This window comes from Ascaphus truei, chromosome 3, assembly GCF_040206685.1.
Source record: "Ascaphus truei isolate aAscTru1 chromosome 3, aAscTru1.hap1, whole genome shotgun sequence".
Taxonomy (NCBI): Eukaryota; Metazoa; Chordata; class Amphibia; order Anura; family Ascaphidae; genus Ascaphus; species Ascaphus truei.
In genome coordinates this window covers 427,530,117-427,549,700 of record NC_134485.1, presented here as the reverse complement: position 1 = coordinate 427,549,700, position 19,584 = coordinate 427,530,117, and the positions used below count along the sequence as shown (strand labels likewise).

The window sequence follows — 19,584 nt, the reverse complement described above, 5'->3', positions numbered from 1 at the left end:
ATCCCTGGTCCAGCACAGGGAAGTCAAAATGACTGAGCTGCTGACTGACCCACCTGTGCTGGAGCAGGGATATCCTCAAGACCTGACCTGTTGGGGTTCCCTGAGGACTGGAGTTGGGAAACACTGCTTTAGATGCATATTTGAGTTCATGAATTGAAATAGATGTCATTTTATATCGCGCGACTATCGTAGAATCCTACAGACCGTCCGTGATTTAGCAGCTAGGCGATGTATTCAGGGTACAGATTTATGCTCTGGCCAAGGGCTATCACCTGGTGGACTCTTACCTACAATGCCCCTCAACCATACTGACGCCCAACAGAGGATCTGCAATGAGGGAGGCTAGTGGGATGTCAGCAGGTATGGGGGAACTGGGGGGGGGGGCAGTTGAATAGACTTTTAGCGGAGAATGCTGAGCATGAAAGGCTGCTTTGGTGTTAACCCCCCCCCCCCACATGGTTACTAAAATGCGTAACGGAAGTTAGCCTCGTGCACGAGATCGCGCGTGCTCACACAAAATTGCTAGGGGTAGCGCGGTGCCTATGGCCCCATGCGAATTCAGTAAGGCAGTTTTTTGCGCGCACGCGCAATTACGAGCCAACAGTAGGGTGGCTCACACTGGTCAAAGCAAAAAAGCCCATCAGGGTGGTGCACGCGCTGCATACGCCTCATTGTAAGGAGATGCAGAATTACAACGGGTCCTGTCTGACCGTTCACTCCACCTGATGAATGGTCCACACGGGTCCTGGAACCGACGGAAGTTGTGAGTATGCTGTAAACCAGCCGTCTTTACATCAACTGGAGTTTTCCTTTTGATAAATCTGATGCAAATATTTAGCAACTAGGAGACGTCAGTAAATTACTCGCTGACTCCTTCATGCGTTGCAAAAATATCGTGCTAATGTCGTGTAAAGAGGCGGCTCATCGCGGAATGGGACGATTCGCCGCTGGAATCCCCGCCGCTGACCGCTTGTAAGGTACGTTTTATTACTGTTTAGGGTTTAATTTAAAGGTTTTAGCGGTTAGGGTAGGGGGTTAATTTAAGGGTTTTAGTGGTTAGGTTGGGGGTTAATTTAAGGGTTTTAGCGGTTAGGGTAGGGGGTTAATTTAAGGGTATTAGCGGTTAGGGTAGGGGGTTAATTTAAGGGTTTTAGCGGTTAGGGTAGGGGGTTAATTTAAGGGTTTTAGCGGTTAGGGTAGGGGGTTAATTTAAGGGTATTAGCGGTTAGGGTAGGGGGTTAATTTAAGGGTTTTAGCGTAAGGGCTTTGGGTATAGTTTTAGGGAAAGGCATTTACCTTAGCGGCCGGCGGCGAAGTGTCGGAAGCTTGCCGGGGCGAGTCGAGGCAAAGCACCAGCGGGCGTTTGGTTGCGGCGAAACAGCTGCGACCAAATGTCTAGACCAGCTAATACGTGTGCTACATCTGATGATCTCTTGGGGGGGAAAAAGGGTTAATGCCGTCCAGGCGGATTTAATAGAGGTCAATAAAGGGCAAAACTGCGTCAATTAGAGACACAAACTGTGACGCATCTCATGACATTGCTCCTATAACTGCGCCCCAAATCACTTACCAAGGCCCATATTGCCAAAGCGGTGCTATGCCATTGTAGTGGGAGAGGGGGATTGGCCCGGTATTAATTAATTATATCCCTGCTCCAGCACAGGTGGGTCAGTCAGCAGCTCAGTCATTTTGACTGAGCCCCCTGTGCTGGACCAGGGCTATCCTTAACACCTGACCTGTTGGGGTTCCCTGAGGGCTGGAGTTGGGAAACACTGATCTAAAGCAACCATCCATGGAAAGGGACTGTAGAGGGAGAGGGGGTTGGCCCGGTATTAATGGGGTTGCACCCCATATGGCCACCCCGACCTCACCAGGGAGACAAGGGGTTAACTGGACTGTGGTCCAGGAATGTGGTTTTAACCTTGCTATTACATGAAAATGTGTGTTCCCCTGTTCCAATGTATTATCATCATGTAAGTGTCTGCACCACACAAACACTGGGATCCATCCGGTAGTGCAAGGGTTAATAGCTGAATAGTGATTATAGCCCTTTGTTTAATTTTCCCGCCTTTTCAGGCACCATTTTGCAGAGTCCTATAGGCCGCCATTGGAGCTCCATTCATTTCAATGGCGGATCTAGCTGTTTTGGACCTATTTCCCTCGAAGACCAGCAGGTGGCGTCCGAGAGGAGGAGCGGCGGTTTCCCATTGTAAGTCAATGGGCCCATTGACTTCAATGGAGATTCCTCAACGGCGCTCTCCAGGAACGAGTTGGCAGCCGTCCAAACCGCAAAGCGGATACTTTATCTGAAAAAGAGCTTTTATCACTGTTAGTTCAAGTTCAACGACAAGTGGCGTGGGAATCTTAGGTTCTAGGGCACCCAGAAATAAAATTATTTTGCCCCTAGCTCCTAGGCCGCGCCTCACTTGACCACCACCGGGTCCAAGAATCCAGGACCCCCAGAAAGGGTTGTGCTGGCTGAGCGGGTCGCACCATAGGTTTCAATGGCGGCGGCAGAAGCAGCACGAGAAAACGGCTAAGTCCGAAATAAGGTAAACCATAAGCCCATATCTCTGGTTCTGGAGGGTTCAGAGGGCCGGGATTTGGGGTGCCTGCGGTCACGGTTCCGGCATGACCGCAGAGCCACTCCCGACCCTGTCCGACCAACCCGACGGTTTGTGAGTTTTCCCCATAGACTTCAATGGCGACCGTCTCCCCATTGACCGGCTATGGCGGAGAAGTCGGCGGCGAATCCCCATTGTAAGTCTATGGCGGCCGACTCCCATAGACGCCAATGGCGGAGATTCCCCGTTGAAAGCCTATCGTGGCGGAGCCCGTGGTTTACAATGGGGATTTAGTGAAAAACTGAGATTTCTTTTTCAGCTGAGAATTTTATAATAAACTATGAAACGGTTTATGTGGTATTTGTAAAACTCTGGTTCTGAAGGTCGCAGCAGGCTGAAACTTGGACCCTATAGTGTCCCACTTCCGTTATTAGGGTCTGGGGAGTTTGGACCCGCTGGACCTAACAGAACCGGTTATTTTAATATGTGTGTATATTCAGAACCCTAGTGTATTTCAAAGCGGGGACAAAAGCCCGCGAAGATTCCTGCACATTAAGGAATGCAAATGGTCAGGGGGGCAACCCAAAGTCTAGGAACCCGGCCCTGATCAAAAGACTCAGCCACTCTAACTGTTTACATGAGGGCGGAGAAGCATGAAGCTGGAGTGGTTTGTGGGTGTTATAACTCACACTTACAAACAAAGAGTATCCTGCTAGATATCCCATCTGGTAGACTGCCCGGCGCCCCTGATTTAGATGTGGGGCTACAGAAATGAGACCCTCAGAGTCCCAGTACGCATGGACCAACTAGCTGGGGGGCATGGGTTAAACTGTGTTCCCACGGTAGAGATTGGGTACAGGTAATTGCTCTACAATAGCCTGTACTCAATGTTAAGAATAGGGTTACAAAGATATATAAACTGTTGTCAACCCTACAGCTTTTGTCTTCTTATTACATCTTGATTGATACCTGATTGCTGGAGAATTGCTCTTTGATACTTCTTCATCCCAACCCCCTAAGTAAGTGTTACCTTCTTGTCTGTTAATTGTACTATATTGCTGTGTTCACCTATCTAAGGAATAAATATACTTTATTATATCTAAGCCTCGTTCAGTTCAACCCAGTTATTTGGTGTATATTATATCTTGTCATAAGTTACCGTGACAAGCTCTAATACACATTCAATGCCCATTCAAGGGTCCCAACCGTGCAAAGTCCCTTCTTACATTGGTACCTGGACACACAACAGGATTAATAACTTTCTCCATTAACTGTAGCAGTACTTGATACACAGCCGCCATAATATCTACCAATAAACTGTATTATATACCGAGATGTCTGGTGCTGGTCAAAAGTGCTGCACGTTTTATTTAGGAATCATTTCTCACTTGTTTATTGGTATAATAATACAAATCTTGTAGGAAAATGAGTGATGGATCATTCTGTCCTAGTAATAACTCTTTCACGACCAGAGGAGTCTAGAACCAGAGATGGAAAACGTTCATGCGAATCTTTTCTGAAAATCGTGCAAACTTTTATCTGGAGTTCAGCAGGAAAAGCAGCGAACCGTGTAGCATGGCGTGATTTCATTTTTTTTTAATGACAGGATTGAAGCAGGGGGTCTCCGGAGCCGAGCGGTGTATGTGCTGCTGGTATCTCCGCCGTGTTTAAATGTCCCGGTCACGACGGCCGACAGGAAGCTGCAAGGGATGGCGTCACGGCTTCCTGTCGGCCCGTGGGACATTGAAGCCGCTAGTTCCCTGCCCGCAGAGACACCTCCGTGGGGGTGCCGGTATCTCTGGAAGCAGGGGGCCACCAAAGCTGAAATTAACGCTGGAGACCTCCTGCTTCAATCCGGCACGGAAAAAAAAATCACGCAGCGATACATTTAGCTGTTAACGTAAAAATGTTGCTTTTTTGTTTTTTCTCAATAAACATTTCACAGGCGTAGTGAAAGACAGCAAATTAAAAAAAATATTTGACCCTTATTCTATAAACCTGCGATTGCGCCGATCCAGCAGTATCGCACGGAAAGCCCTATTCACTTCAAGGGGGCTTTCCGCGCGATAGCGCCGGATTCGCCGTTTAGATCAGGGGTGGCCAACTCCAGTCTTCAAGGGCCACCTGTACTGGAAGGTTTGGGGATTGAGCGCAAGTGGCTCAATCTGTGGCTCAGTCGAAGACTGCACCTCCTGTGCTGAAGCAGGGATATCCTGAAAACCTGACCTGTTGGTGGCCCTTGAGGACAGGAGTTGGCCTCCCTTGGTTTGGAGATATGGGGCATTTGGTGGAATTTGTTCCAAGAAAATGATCATATTTAAGTTGCCGTCCTTATAAACATGCTCATATTTTAATAATGCTTAGTAAGAAAGAATAACAACCCTAATTCAATAATAAAAAGAGAAACAAATGAACATATTTGCACCGATAGGGAGAAACACGATGTAAAATATCGGCTCGTGGAAAACGTTTACACCTGGACGACTTTCTTGCTCAAAAGTTTGCCGACAGTATGCAGAAGTATCGTCCATGCAGCACAATGTGTTACAGGATCCTCTGCCCGTGAAGGGGTTAAATATATGTAGAGATGACAGGACACAAGCCATGTCCTTATCTCACTGCCTGGAAACAGAACAGGCCGAGTGGGTTCAGAAGCCAGTTCTAAATGCTGATGAGGACTGGGCCCCATGGACAGCACACGCTGTGTGTTCCAGGGCGTAGAGCAGATCTTGTATGTCACATCCTAAAGTCCGGGAGGATTTCAGCCACTTTCTTTCTCAGCAGCTCCCGTCTTTCCTCCTTCAGCTTCAGGTCTCTCATAAATAGTGGGAAATTTCTCCACGTTCTGAATGCGGTCAGGATTACTCGCCTGCCAGGCAAAAACAAAACAGGAATGTAATGAGTAGCTGGACCGCCCGTAGTATGAGGTCATGTACAACTCGCGTGAATCCTCTGCCAGTGGGACACAGAGCTATCTCCAGAGCAAACGGCTGGATGACTTCCCCGCTGAATCTGCCGGCTCGCTAACAAAGCTCAACCCCAGATCCATCGCCAGTAACCAGAAGTCCTTCTCTGAATGCTCAGTACCTTTGTAACTCCTCCTCACTATTTCCCAGGCTCTGCCTCCTCCTCACTATTTCCCAGGCTCCTCCTCCTATTTCCCAGGCTCCTCCTCCTCACTATTTCCCAGGCTCCGCCTCCTCCTCACTATTTCCCTGGCTCCTCCTCCTCACTATTTCCCAGGCTCCGCCTCCTCACTATTTCCCAGGCTCCGCCTCCTCCTCACTATTTCCCTGGCTCCTCCTCCTCACTATTTCCCAGGCTCCTCCTCCTCACTATTTCCCTGGCTCCTCCTCCTCACTATTTCCCAGGCCCCTCCTATTTCCCAGGCTCCCCCTCCTCCTCACTATTTCCCAGGCTCCTCCTCACTATTTCCCAGGCCCCCCCTCCTCCTCACTATTTCCCAGGCCCCTCCTCCTCACTATTTCCCAGGCCCCTCCTCCTATTTCAAAGACTCCTCCTCACTATTTCCCAGGCTCCTCCTCCTCACTATTTCCCAGGCCCCTCCTCCTATTTCCTAGGCTCCTCCTCCTCACTATTTCCCAGGCTCCTCCTCACTATATCCCAGGCCCCTCCTCCTCACTATTTCCCAGGCCCCTCCTCCTATTTCCCAGACTCCTCCTCACTATTTCCCAGGCTCCTCCTGTCACCGTCTGACACATGACTTTCTGAAGGAGGCGTTCCAGTAGATTATTTTTGGACGTTTACTACAGAACAGATCAACTCTCTTCACTCAGAACACGTCCTATTAAATTGCTGCTCTTGCATGTATTCCTACTGTCTATGCAACGCTTCCTAAATACGATGTAGGAGATTCTGCACAAGGAGCTTACACGCTTTCTCCCAATGTTCTCTTTCATATGATGCACTTTTCCTCACTTGGGTAATATGTCCCCCGGCATCATGTCCGATATACTATGCTGATAAAGATCTGCCTATGCAGGTGGCATGAAATACACGCAAATACAATACGTCAGGATAACGCAGAGATTTGTTGTAGGTTGTGATTTTGGGGGGCTAACATTAAGGTCCTTCATAGATTAAATCTGTGGTACTGAAGTTCAGTCCTTGAGGCCCATCAGAAGAGCAGGATTTTGGGAGATCTCTAATGAACACATACTGAACTTGTTAGCCCAGCTTTAATTATCACTAAGACAACTACAGTGAAAGGACAATTCCTACAGTAGCTTTGCGTTCTCAGCAGTACGTGCCTAAAAGGCTAGGTATATTGCCAGGCTCGTTATTTGTTGGCTTAATGCCGTTTTGTCCTCCAATGCAACTACAACACACATCACTGCGAAATGCTCAAAGAACTAGACTGGTCATCACTTGAGTCTAGGCGCAAAGTTCATCTCTCCTCTCTTGCCTTCAAATACTTTCTAGACAAGCTACCCAGCTATCTGAACAAGCTCCTCACCCCTACCACATGCAGCACCTATCATCTGAGATCAGACTTGTTCATGGTCCCAAGGTTCAGCAAAGTATCCGGCCGCTCCTCCTTCTCTTACTGTGCACCCCACAACTGGAACATTCTGCCTGAGACTCTCACAGCCGCCACCAGTCTAAGTTCTTTCAAAACTAAAGCTGTCTCACATTTTAATCCGGTCTGTAACTGTTACATACGCCTATAACATATTATCTCTAACTGTGCATGCAATGTCTTGTATATAATGTATAACCTCTCTTCTCCTATGTAACCATGTATTTGTCATCATAACTCTGTGCCCAGGACATACTTGAAAACGAGAGGTAAATCCAATGTATTATTTCCTGGTAACACATTTTATAAATAAAATAAATATAAATAAATGAGACACATATGACCTTCAAAGGCCTTAAGTATTCATTAAAGGGCATAAGAGTTCCTTCACAAGTCACTGCTTGTTCCTGTCCCTTTCCCCCGCTAGGCTACTTCTGTGGCAGAGGAGAGAAGCGGCACAGTAATAACCAGAGACTTGAGCTCCCCCTGCAGTGTGGCATCAGTTAAAGGCCATAGAAATGTACCACCCCCGATACTGCTAGTGGCAGACACTGTGCTCCTCCCATTGTCAGATTCAACACCACCAAGATCAATACTGCACCCCCTCCAGTGACACAAGACTTCTACCCCAGTAACAAATGCTGTCTCCCAGAGAGACACTGACCCCCGCCACGTGACTGCCTCCGCATGGTGAGAGGCTGCTCTTCTCCAAACTGAGGCTGCCTCCAGCTTGCCTACTTATAGTCATATTTTGCTTCCGACTGGAGTAGTGGATGAAGTTGTGCTTTTGGATGCATAAACCTGCGGCTTTGCTTGTAGCCGCATTCCCTTACACTCAACTGTGTGTGATCATGGAATACATCTCGCTGCTGCTGGAGTGATCAACAACACGGGGAAGAGGCGGAGGTGACAATTTCAACACACACACACACACACAAGCTTGTGGGTTTGATTCCAGCCGGAGACACTTGCGTTGTGGAATCTTACACTTGTCCTCCGTGCCCAAATGTACCCACTTGTAACTGGGTAATAATAACAGAGCCGCCAACATTTTGTCGGCATAAAATAGGTACCACTGTTGTTCCCCTCCTCGTGCTGGACGGGATACTTGCCATCAATCCCTATGGAAGTCCCATAACCTGCAGCTTACCCCATACAAAAACCTTTATGTGTAATACTGTAGGTACAGCTACAGTTCTCTGTAATAGACATGTCTTACAGGAGCCAACAGCATGTAGTGTACCCACTAAATAGGTGCAGCTGGAGGATATGTAATAATGTCATTGTACCTTTCTTCTCTCTCCAAGAAAGCTGCAGACCACAGCGCCAGGATCCCACCCTGAATGTAGCTAGGGGCCTCTGACATACGTTCTTACTTTGTGCATAGTGCTTTATAAATATCAAATCCTGACCGTTGCTTTTCATATTCAGAGTAAGGTTTGTAGGTAAAACCATGAGGATGCACAGCAGTGTTGGCTGGTTGGATACAATCCTGGTAATCCTGCTGTGTAATGTCAGTACCTTACGCCTTCTGGTCAGGCAGAGCTGGGAGTCCTAATCATCAAGGGCCACCAACAGGTCAGGTTTTCAGGATATCCCTGCTTAAGCATAAGTGGCACAATCAGTGGTTCAGTCACCATGACTGCACCCCGTGTGCTGAAGGGAAATCCTGAAAACTTGACCTGTTGGAGGCCCAATATGTCTATATTGAGGATTAGCTTTATTGTGCATACATTGTTACACTAGTAAGGTAACAGGTGTAACGATTTAGTAATCAGGCACTTTCCTGAGTATTCCCCTACTTTAGCCAATCACAGCGGTCAGTGAGGGTATTTAAAGACATCTTTAAGATTCTGCCGTCACATCTGAGGAGACCGGGGATCCGGTGAAACGCTTAAGTGACTTCTGCTACCGCCATGCGGGACGCCGACTGCGGTGCTGCTGAGTTCTCTGCTGAAGCGGTGAATCATCCGGATACTCCAAACCAAGAAGTGCAGGAGCAAGCCACAGGGGGGGGAGACAGGAGACGCAAGTGTAGCTGTGGGAAGGAGCGGTGTGCACGCCAAGCAGCCAAGCCTACCGCCAGCCTGTTCTTTATCTATCCTACAGCATCATGTGAGTGCAATATTTTACTTGGCTACATATAGATATGCATCCCCTTGGCTACTAATCTGCCCTGACTAACACATAAGCCCTGTACCAGTGCAGGCAGTGCTAGGTTAATCTGGGTTTCACTGCAGTTAACAGCTCCGTTGAGTAACAAGGGTGGGGGGGCGCTAAGGTATGTGTACTGCCCTCTCAGGGGCTCAAACCTAGGACCCTCCCCCTGGGTACATAAGGGGCTGCAGAGCCTAAATGTAGTGTTCTCTGTGGAGTTGGAAGTGTGGAGCCAGGGCTCTGGCCACCTTCCTTCCCTTCCCGCAGGGGAGTGGGATACTACCCCTTACTCCACCGGAGAATAGGGGAGCAAGGGATAGACCTTTAGGGCCTCAGGCCCTGGAGGCTGATTCCAGGGAGCCTATGGAGAAGTGTATATACTCCTGCCCGAGACTGTATATACTCCTGCCCGAGACTGTATATACTCCTGCCCGAGACTGTATATACTCCTACCCGAGACTGTATATACTCCTGCCCGAGACTGTATATACGCCTGCCCGAGACTGTATATACTCCTGCCCGAGACTGTATATACGCCTGCCCGAGACTGTATATACGCCTGCCCGAGACTGTATATACTCCTGCCCGAGACTGTATATACTCCTGCCCGAGACTGTATATACGCCTGCCCGAGACTGTATATACGCCTCCCCGAGACTGTATGTACTCCTGCCCGAGACTGTATGTACTCCTGCCCGAGACTGTATATACTCCTGCCCGAGACTGTATGTACTCCTGCCCGAGACTGTATATACGCCTGCCCGAGACTGTATATACGCCTGCCCGAGACTGTATATACGCCTGCCCGAGACTGTATATACGCCTGCCCGAGACTGTATATACGCCTGCCCGAGACTGTATATACGCCTGCCCGAGACTGTATATACGCCTGCCCGAGACTGTATATACTCCTGCCCGAGACTGTATATACTCCTGCCCGAGACTGTATATACTCCTACCCGAGACTGTATATACTCCTGCCCGAGACTGTATATACTCAAACCCGAGACTGTATATACTCCTGCCCGAGACTGTATATACTCCTGCACGAGACTGTATATACTCCTGCCCGAGACTGTATATACTCCTGCCCGAGACTGTATATACTCCTGCCCGAGACTGTATATACTCCTGCCCGAGACTGTATATACGCCTCCCCGAGACTGTATATACTCCTGCCCGAGACTGTATATACTCCTGCCCGAGACTGTATATACGCCTGCCCGAGACTGTATATACGCCTGCCCGAGACTGTATATACGCCTGCCCGAGACTGTATATACTCCTGCCCGAAACTGTATATACTCCTGCCCGAGACTGTATATACTCCTGCCCGAGACTGTATATACTCCTGCCCGAGACTGTATATACTCCTGCCCGAGACTGTATATACGCCTCCCCGAGACTGTATATACTCCTGCCCGAGACTGTATATACGCCTGCCCGAGACTGTATATACTCCTGCCCGAGACTGTATATACTCCTGCCCGAGACTGTATATACTCCTGCCCGAGACTGTATATACTCCTGCCCGAGACTGTATATACGCCTGCCCGAGACTGTATATACGCCTGCCCGAGACTGTATATACGCCTGCCCGAGACTGTATATACTCCTGCCCGAGACTGTATATACTCCTGCCCGAGACTGTATATACGCCTGCCCGAGACTGTATATACTCCTGCCCGAGACTGTATATACGCCTGCCTGAGACTGTATATACTCCTGCCTGAGACTGTATATACTCCTGCCTGTGACTGTATATACTCCTGCCTGAGACTGTATATACTCCTGCCTGAGACGGTATATACGCCTGCCTGAGACTGTATATACTCCTGCCTGAGACTGTATATACTCCTGTCTGAGAGTGTACATACTCCAGCCTGAGACTGTATATACTCCTGTCTGAGACTGTATATACTCCTGCCTGTGACTGCAGTTTATCAGGGGGCGTGCAAGAGGGTTTTCTGCAGGAACTGCACCCAGGCTAGCGGGGAATGGAGGCGCTGCACCGAGTGAAGAGCTGTGAATATTCCTAAAGCCTGTCCTGTTTGTCCCCACTACCACCGGCGGACCCTAAGTATCCTGTAAGCCCAGCAGGTGAGCAGCACAACACCAGGTAGCAGTGACATCTCCCAGAGGCTGGGGGAACACCTGTTACATATAGATACCATTATTTTATCAGTCTACTACGCTATGTGGGTTGAATTTTCCTATGAAGGTTCCCACACAACAAGACGCCGAGAGATACCACATTGCCACTGTATTGGATTTGTTTAAAAGAATTAGGAGTATGTGAGTACACACTCTATAGGATACGCACAATTGGATTTATACACTTGATGGACATATTGCACTATTTTTGATTTTTCTACTTTCTCTATATATATATTTGCGCTCCCATGACTTGGACTAAATCAACTACTGGATTGAAAAAAAGCAATCACTACAAGGGTTTGAGCTGCAACTTACGATTACTTTTATTTTTTTTATGTTTTCAACTAAATCACGGAGCTATTAGGCTTATAAATTACACTAATTGAATTATTCACTTCATTGATTTTCTTATTTAAGAAAATATCACTTGGTTTAAATTGTTACATTGTGCCTTTTTGATATCACTTTTCTTCTCCTTGTTATGGATAAGTGCAAGCGAATAGCACACAATTAACCCCTTCACTACCTACCTCTGACTGTGCTCTGCCGCCATCTGCTGCTTTTCCCAGAATGCACTTTTCTCCTCTTGAACCAAGTCCAACCAAGCCAGGAATGTCTTCCGCTGATGAGAGGCCTTGTAGCGTCTGTCTGCTCTTTCCTCCAGGATGAACAAATGATCCTTGTACTGACAGACACAGACGCAAAGTTATTATACAACCGCTACAGCGAACCGAGCTCCGTACCGCAGAAGCACGCGGGAAATGGAAGAGAACAGGGAGAGGACGGCACAGCGGGATGAGAGCACTAATCACAGACATTAACCCTGGACACTGAGCCTGAAGAATTCTACAATTTAAGTCATGCACATTGGACTTGGGGTTAACTAATCATGTGAAAACTATAGTGTGCTCAGCACTGTACATGAGGTAACAATACACGCAGAATGTAGACCAGCTACAAAGACCTCGTTCCATTCTGAAGCCTTCCTTATGATGAAGTTAACTTTTTCTTAGGTCAGGCATTGACACTGCCATGGTTACCAAATGCTATTGGGATTGTTTACAATCTTTATCTGGTGTCTATTGGTGATCAGACTGTTTGTCAGCCCTGGAAGGCACACAGGCAAAACGTTCTGTTTTTTTTTTTCATTGCTTGCAAAGCGATTATGACGCCATCATTAGTTAAATAAAGAAACACAAGTATATGGAATTTAGCAGAGCGGAAGAAAAGTTTGGTCTGTCCCTTTCCTGACTAAAGGTTTAATCACGGTACTGAGCCTGCATTGTCCTGCCTGCAATACCAGCACTTTATAAAAACCAAAGATAATGATATTATAAAACTACCTTTAATCGTGGCAGCCGGATCTGACGCCCGCACTCACCTTCACCCATCGCTGGAAGCTCCTCCGTGTCAGTATGCGAGACCACAGCTCCTCTGCCCGCGAGTTCTTCTTGGCCACCATCTCTTTCACAGCTTGAAGCCAGCCCAGCAGACATCTCCTCTGCACCCCGGAGCCGTGATGTCTCCCTGCCCGCTAACCACGTGTACAAACAAAGAGTCACTTCTCGGATAGCCGTCACCAGTATGGTTTTCTTCTGCAACGTTCCACTTGGAACAGAAACTGTTGTACGCTCGCAGAGCCACGCACTCAACTCGGGCCTTATTCCCAAAGCTGCTTCAGCATAGTGTGTCGGCTTGTGATGTGAAGAATGTAAATGTGAGGTGCTAGAAAGGGTTTAAGCAATGTAGATATTATAATGGATAAGCAGCAGCCAAGCACACCAAAAACAAGAGATCAACTCAATGGAAAAAAGGTCATTTAATGACTACCAAGTCATCCAAGCATCCACCGTCTCAGGGCAAAGCGCCTTCATCAGGGATACATGCTTTGCACCAAAGCGCCTTCATCATGGATACATACTTTGCACTAAAGCGCCTTCATCAGGGATACATGCTTTGCACCAAAGCGCCCTCATCAGGGATACATGCTTTGCACCAAAGCGCCCTCATCAGGGATACATGCTTTGCACCAAAGCACCCTCATCAGGGATACATGCTTTGCACCAAAGCTCCTTCCTCAGGGATACATGCTTTGCACCAAAGCGCCTTCATCAGGGATACATGCTTTGCACCAAAGCTCCTTCATCAGGGATACATGCTTTGCACCAAAGCGCCTTCATCAGGGAACATGCTTTGCACCAAAGCGCCTTCATCAGGGATCCATGCTTTGCACCAAAGCGCCTTCATCAGGGATACATGCCTTGCACCAAAGCGCCTTCATCAGGGATACATGCTTTGCACCAAAGCGCCTTCATCAGGGATACATGCTTTGCACCAAAGCTCCTTCATCAGGGATACATGCTTTGCACCAAAGCGCCTTCATCAGGGATCCATGCTTTGCACCAAAGCGCCCTCATCAGGGATACATGCTTTGCACCAAAGCGCCCTCATCAGGGATACATGCTTTGCACCAAAGCGCCCTCATCAGGGATACATGCTTTGCACCAAAGCGCCCTCATCAGGGATACATGCTTTGCACCAAAGCGCCTTCATCAGGGATACATGCTTTGCACCAAAGCGCCTTCATCAGGGATACATGCTTTGCACCAAAGCGCCTTCATCAGGGATACATGCTTTGCACCAAAGCGCCTTCATCAGGGTACATGCTTTGCACCAAAGCGCCTTCATCAGGGATACATGCTTTGCACCAAAGCGCCTTCATCAGGGATACATGCTTTGCACCAAAGCGCCTTCATCAGGGATACATGCTTTGCACCAAAGCGCCTTCATCAGGGATACATGCTTTGCACCAAAGCGCCTTCATCAGGGATACATGCTTTGCACCAAAGCGCCTTCATCAGGGATACATGCTTTGCACCAAAGCGCCTTCATCAGGGATACATGCTTTGCACCAAAGCGCCTTCATCAGGGATACATGCCTTGCACCGAAACGGTGGATGCTTCGATGACTTTGTAATCATTAAATGCCCTTTTTTGCATTTACTTGATCTCCTGTTTTTGGCGTGCTTGGATACTTCTTATCTACTACAGTCGTTGTGTTTCCTGACTTGATCCTTTTTTGCCTTAGCACCCAGTTTTACCACGCATGATCCTTTTAGACCCCTGCGAGGGGCATCCCGGGTTGTTGGCCCGGAGACTGCTTTTTTAGACATTATAACGGCACCTTCCAGGTTCTGTGTCAGTCTCAATCTCTTACTTTCTGTTATCTTTAATTAAAACAATCTCTCCCAGGTCTGAGATGGCGAGAAGCTCACTGGGTGAAGACATCAGTCAAATGTATGATGCTTCATTAAAAAGTGCCTTACATTTCATGCGCTGCAAATAAAAATACAACTTTGAGACGTGAATGTGCTCACGACAGGTCGGCAATGCTGCCTTTCCCCATTATCTCTTAAGCGGAGTGCTTATAATTACAATTAACCTTTGAAGCACCGGTTTACTACATCTCCCATTATCTCTTAGCATACAATGTTTCCACTGCAGCCAAGGATTCTGGGTAATGACATGCAAATGAGCACAGTGTCATGCTTTACTTCTCACCCAATTTAACATGCAGGCGTGCGGAAGCGTGCTGACTTTCAGTTGACAGTCAGATTTTAGTTTTTGCACTGAGGGAAGCAGAGGGCCGGTCACGTGACCGGCAACAGCCAATGGCACTCAGTGACGTCGGCGCCGTGACGTGCTAGCACCGCCTCGCCACCCGCCCCGCCTCCCAAGCACGCCTCTCAAGCGTGCTCGCTGACGCTCATGAGAGGACACAAAAAAAGCTCCTGCTTGAGCAGGAGAGCATGAGCGTCCTGCACGGCTCAGCGTGGTATTTTTTTATCATGTCCGAGGCCTTACACAGCTTTTCAGCACAGTCTGGGTTAAGAAGTGCAGAGCCAGTAACCTACCCACAGACAGCTATTTCGAGCTTTTGGGTCTCAGTGCAAGGCTGAATGCTGGCTGTGCAATGTGAAGCTCGTATGTGAGTGTAACCCACACTTGCAAACTCAGGAACAAAGAAGTGACATCTGTATATGCTTTATGCTAACAAATATGTTACAAAAGTGTAATCTGCGCTCATAGGTGGTAATAAAGTGATTGGTGATATTGTGACCCTTTAGGGAAATAAAACGACCTGATTAGGATGAGGTTTGTGCCGCTGTTCTGGTGGGATGGCTCAGCACTCCAAACTAGTACAAAACAAAAGAAAAAACAGCGCAAAAATACCTCATAGTGTAGTATATTAAAAAATAATATTTTATAACAAAGGTGAGTATTGCACGTACATCAGGATAAAAAAACACACAGCATGACATGTTAGGGACATGTTACCACTCAGCGGGACAGCGGCACAGGAACACCGGGTATAGGCTTGGGTTTCCTTCCTCTGGTAGCAGGGGCCCAGGATCGAAGAGACCAACTCGAAGTCGAAATTCCTTCCTTAGCGGTGGGGATACCGCTGCCGTCGATTCAGAGGAGGTAATACTCCTGGCCGGTTCCGGGTTAGTCCGCGTGTGCGTATGACGTCATCAAGTGGCGTCTCTCTACCGTCCGCGTCGCGAATGACAAGCGAATGTCCCAAACACAGCTGCTCAATAGGGAAATGCCTCAATGGGTAAAAGAAATACAGGACGCGCCCTCTCCATGTGGTCTCTTCGATCCTGGGCCCCTGCTACCAGAGGAAGGAAACCCAAGCCTACACACCGTGTTCCTGTGCTGCTGTCCCGCCGAGTGGTAACATGTCCCTAACATGTCATGCTGTGTGTTTTTTTATCCTGATGTACGTGCAATACTCACCTTTGTTATAAAATATTATCTTTCAATATACTACACTATGAGGTATTTTTGCGCTGTTTTTTCTTTTGTTTTGTAACAAATATGTTGCAAGCTTTCTACACGGCCACAAATCTACCTCCTGTCCAGACTAGTCACCATATTGTTACCTCCATGTGGTGTCTGGACTCTGCCATTAGCTTCTTCCAGGGCTCCAGCCCCCGGGATCTCAGCAGGATCTTCTCATAATGCGCTCTGGCCTTTTCCTGAAGCTCCTGCTCCCTTTGCAGCCTCGCCGCCCTCTCCAGCTCTTTCTTGGGAATCAAAGGGAAAGGAAAGGTCTAAAAATGGTGACGCTGGTACAAACCAAAGCACGGCGAAAAAAGCAAACGAGACAGCGCCACCGCAATTATACAACGCAACACCGCCACCGCAATTATACAACGCAACAGCGCCACCGCAATTGTACAACGCAACAGCGCCACCGCAATTATACAACGCAACAGCGCCACCGCAATTATACAACGCAACAGCGCCACCGCAATTATACAACGCAACAGCGCCACTGCAATTATACAACGCAACAGCGCCACCGCAATTATACAACGCAACAGCGCCACCGCAATTATACAACGCAACAGCGCCACCGCAATTATACAACGCAACAGCGCCACCGCAATTATACAACGCAACAGCGCCACCGCAATTATACAACGCAACAGCGCCATCGCAATTATACAACGCAACAGCGCCACCGCAATTATAAAACGCAACAGCGCCACCGCAATTATACAACGCAACAGCGCCACCGCAATTATACAACGCAACAGCGCCACCGCAATTATACAACGCAACAGCGCCATCGCAATTATACAACGCAACAGCGCCATCGCAATTATACAACGCAACAGCGCCACCGCAATTATACAACGCAACAGCGCCACCGCAATTATACAACGCAACAGCGCCATCGCAATTATACAACGCAACATCGCCACTGCAATTATACAACGCAACAGCGCCATCGCAATTATACAACGCAACAGCACCACCGCAATTATACAACGCAACAGCACCACCGCAATTATACAACGCAACATCGCCACTGCAATTATACAACGCAACAGCGCAACCGCAATTATACAACGCAACAGCGCAACCGCAATTATACAACGCAACAGCGCCACCGCAATTATACAACGCAACAGCGCCACCGCAATTATACAACGCAACAGCGCCATCGCAATTATACAACGCAACAGCGCCACCGCAATTATACAACGCAACAGCGCCACCGCAATTATATAACGCAACAGCGCCACCGCAATTATACAACGCAACAGCGCCATCGCAATTATACAACGCAACAGCGCCATCGCAATTATACAACGCAACAGCACCATCGCAATTATACAACGCAACATCGCCATCGCAATTATACAACGCAACAGCGCCATCGCAATTATACAACGCAACAGCGCCACCGCAATTATACAACGCAACAGCGCCATCGCAATTATACAACGCAACAGCGCCATCGCAATTATACAACGCAACAGCGCCATCGCAATTATACAACGCAACAGCGCCACCGCAATTATACAACACAACAGCGCCACCGCAATTATACAACGCAACAGCGCCATCGCAATTATACAACGCAACAGCGCAACCGCAATTATACAACGCAACAGCGCAACCGCAATTATACAACGCAACAGCGCAACCGCAATTATACAACGCAACAGCGCCATCGCAATTATACAAATTATACAACGCAACAGCGCCACCGCAATTATACAACGCAACAGCGCCATCGCAATTATACAACGCAACAGCGCCATCGCAATTATACAACGCAACAACGCCATCGCAATTATACAACGCAACAGCGCCATCGCAATTATACAACGCAACAGCGCCATCGCAATTATACAACGCAACAGCGCCATCGCAATTATACAACGCAACAGCGCCATCGCAATTATACAACGCAACATCGCCACTGCAATTATACAACGCAACAGCGCAACCGCAATTATACAACGCAACAGCGCCATCGCAATTATACAACGCAACAGCGCCACCGCAATTATACAACGCAACAGCGCCACCGCAATTATACAACGCAACAGCGCCATCGCAATTATACAACGCAACATCGCCACTGCAATTATACAACGCAACAGCGCCATCGCAATTATACAACGCAACAGCGCCACCGCAATTATACAACACAACAGCGCCATCGCAATTATACAACGCAACAGCGCCATCGCAATTATACAACGCAACAGCGCCATCGCAATTATACAACGCAACAGCGCCACCGCAATTATACAACACAACAGCGCCACCGCAATTATACAACGCAACAGCGCCATCGCAATTATACAACGCAACAGCGCAACCGCAATTATACAACGCAACAGCGCAACCGCAATTATACAACGCAACAGCGCAACCGCAATTATACAACGCAACAGCGCCATCGCAATTATACAAATTATACAACGCAACAGCGCCACCGCAATTATACAACGCAACAGCGCCATCGCAATTATACAACGCAACAGCGCCATCGCAATTATACAACGCAACAGCGCCATCGCAATTATACAACGCAACAGCGCCATCGCAATTATACAACGCAACAGCGCCACCGCAATTATACAACTCAACAGCGCCACCGCAATTATACAACGCAACAGCGCCATCGCAATTATACAACGCAACAGCGCAACCGCAATTATACAACGCAACAGCGCAACCGCAATTATACAACGCAACAGCGCAACCGCAATTATACAACGCAACAGCGCCATCGCAATTATACAAATTATACAACGCAACAGCGCCACCGCAATTATACAACGCAACAGCGCCATCGCAATTATACAACGCAACAGCGCCATCGCAATTATACAACGCAACAACGCCATCGCAATTATACAACGCAACAGCGCCATCGCAATTATACAACGCAACAGCGCCATCGCAATTATACAACGCAACAGCGCCATCGCAATTATACAACGCAACAGCGCCATCGCAATTATACAACGCAACATCGCCACTGCAATTATACAACGCAACAGCGCAACCGCAATTATACAACGCAACAGCGCCACCGCAATTATACAACGCAACAGCGCCATCGCAATTATACAACGCAACAGCGCCATCGCAATTATACAACGCAACAGCGCCATCGCAATTATACAACGCAACAGCGCCATCGCAATTATACAACGCAACAGCGCCACCGCAATTATACAACGCAACAGCGCCATCGCAATTATACAACGCAACAGCGCAACCGCAATTATACAACGCAACAGCGCAACCGCAATTATACAACGCAACAGCGCAACCGCAATTATACAA

The 19,584-nt window shown here is 48.1% G+C and overlaps 1 protein-coding gene across 1 annotated transcript in view; it reads right to left on the bottom strand.

Moving 5' to 3' along the window:
- Positions 1-3,901: 3,901 nt before the first annotated feature.
- The window catches only part of CCDC191 (coiled-coil domain containing 191), a 49,087-nt gene continuing 33,404 nt past the window's right edge, over positions 3,902-19,584 (bottom strand). Inside the window, exons 14-17 of the mRNA XM_075592840.1 lie at positions 16,368-16,511; positions 12,800-12,952; positions 11,949-12,103; positions 3,902-5,433 (exon numbers count right to left, since the gene is read on the bottom strand). Coding sequence (XP_075448955.1) covers positions 5,301-5,433; positions 11,949-12,103; positions 12,800-12,952; positions 16,368-16,511 — 585 coding nt within the window. The 3' untranslated portion in view covers positions 3,902-5,300. The remainder of the gene's footprint in view (positions 5,434-11,948; positions 12,104-12,799; positions 12,953-16,367; positions 16,512-19,584) is intronic.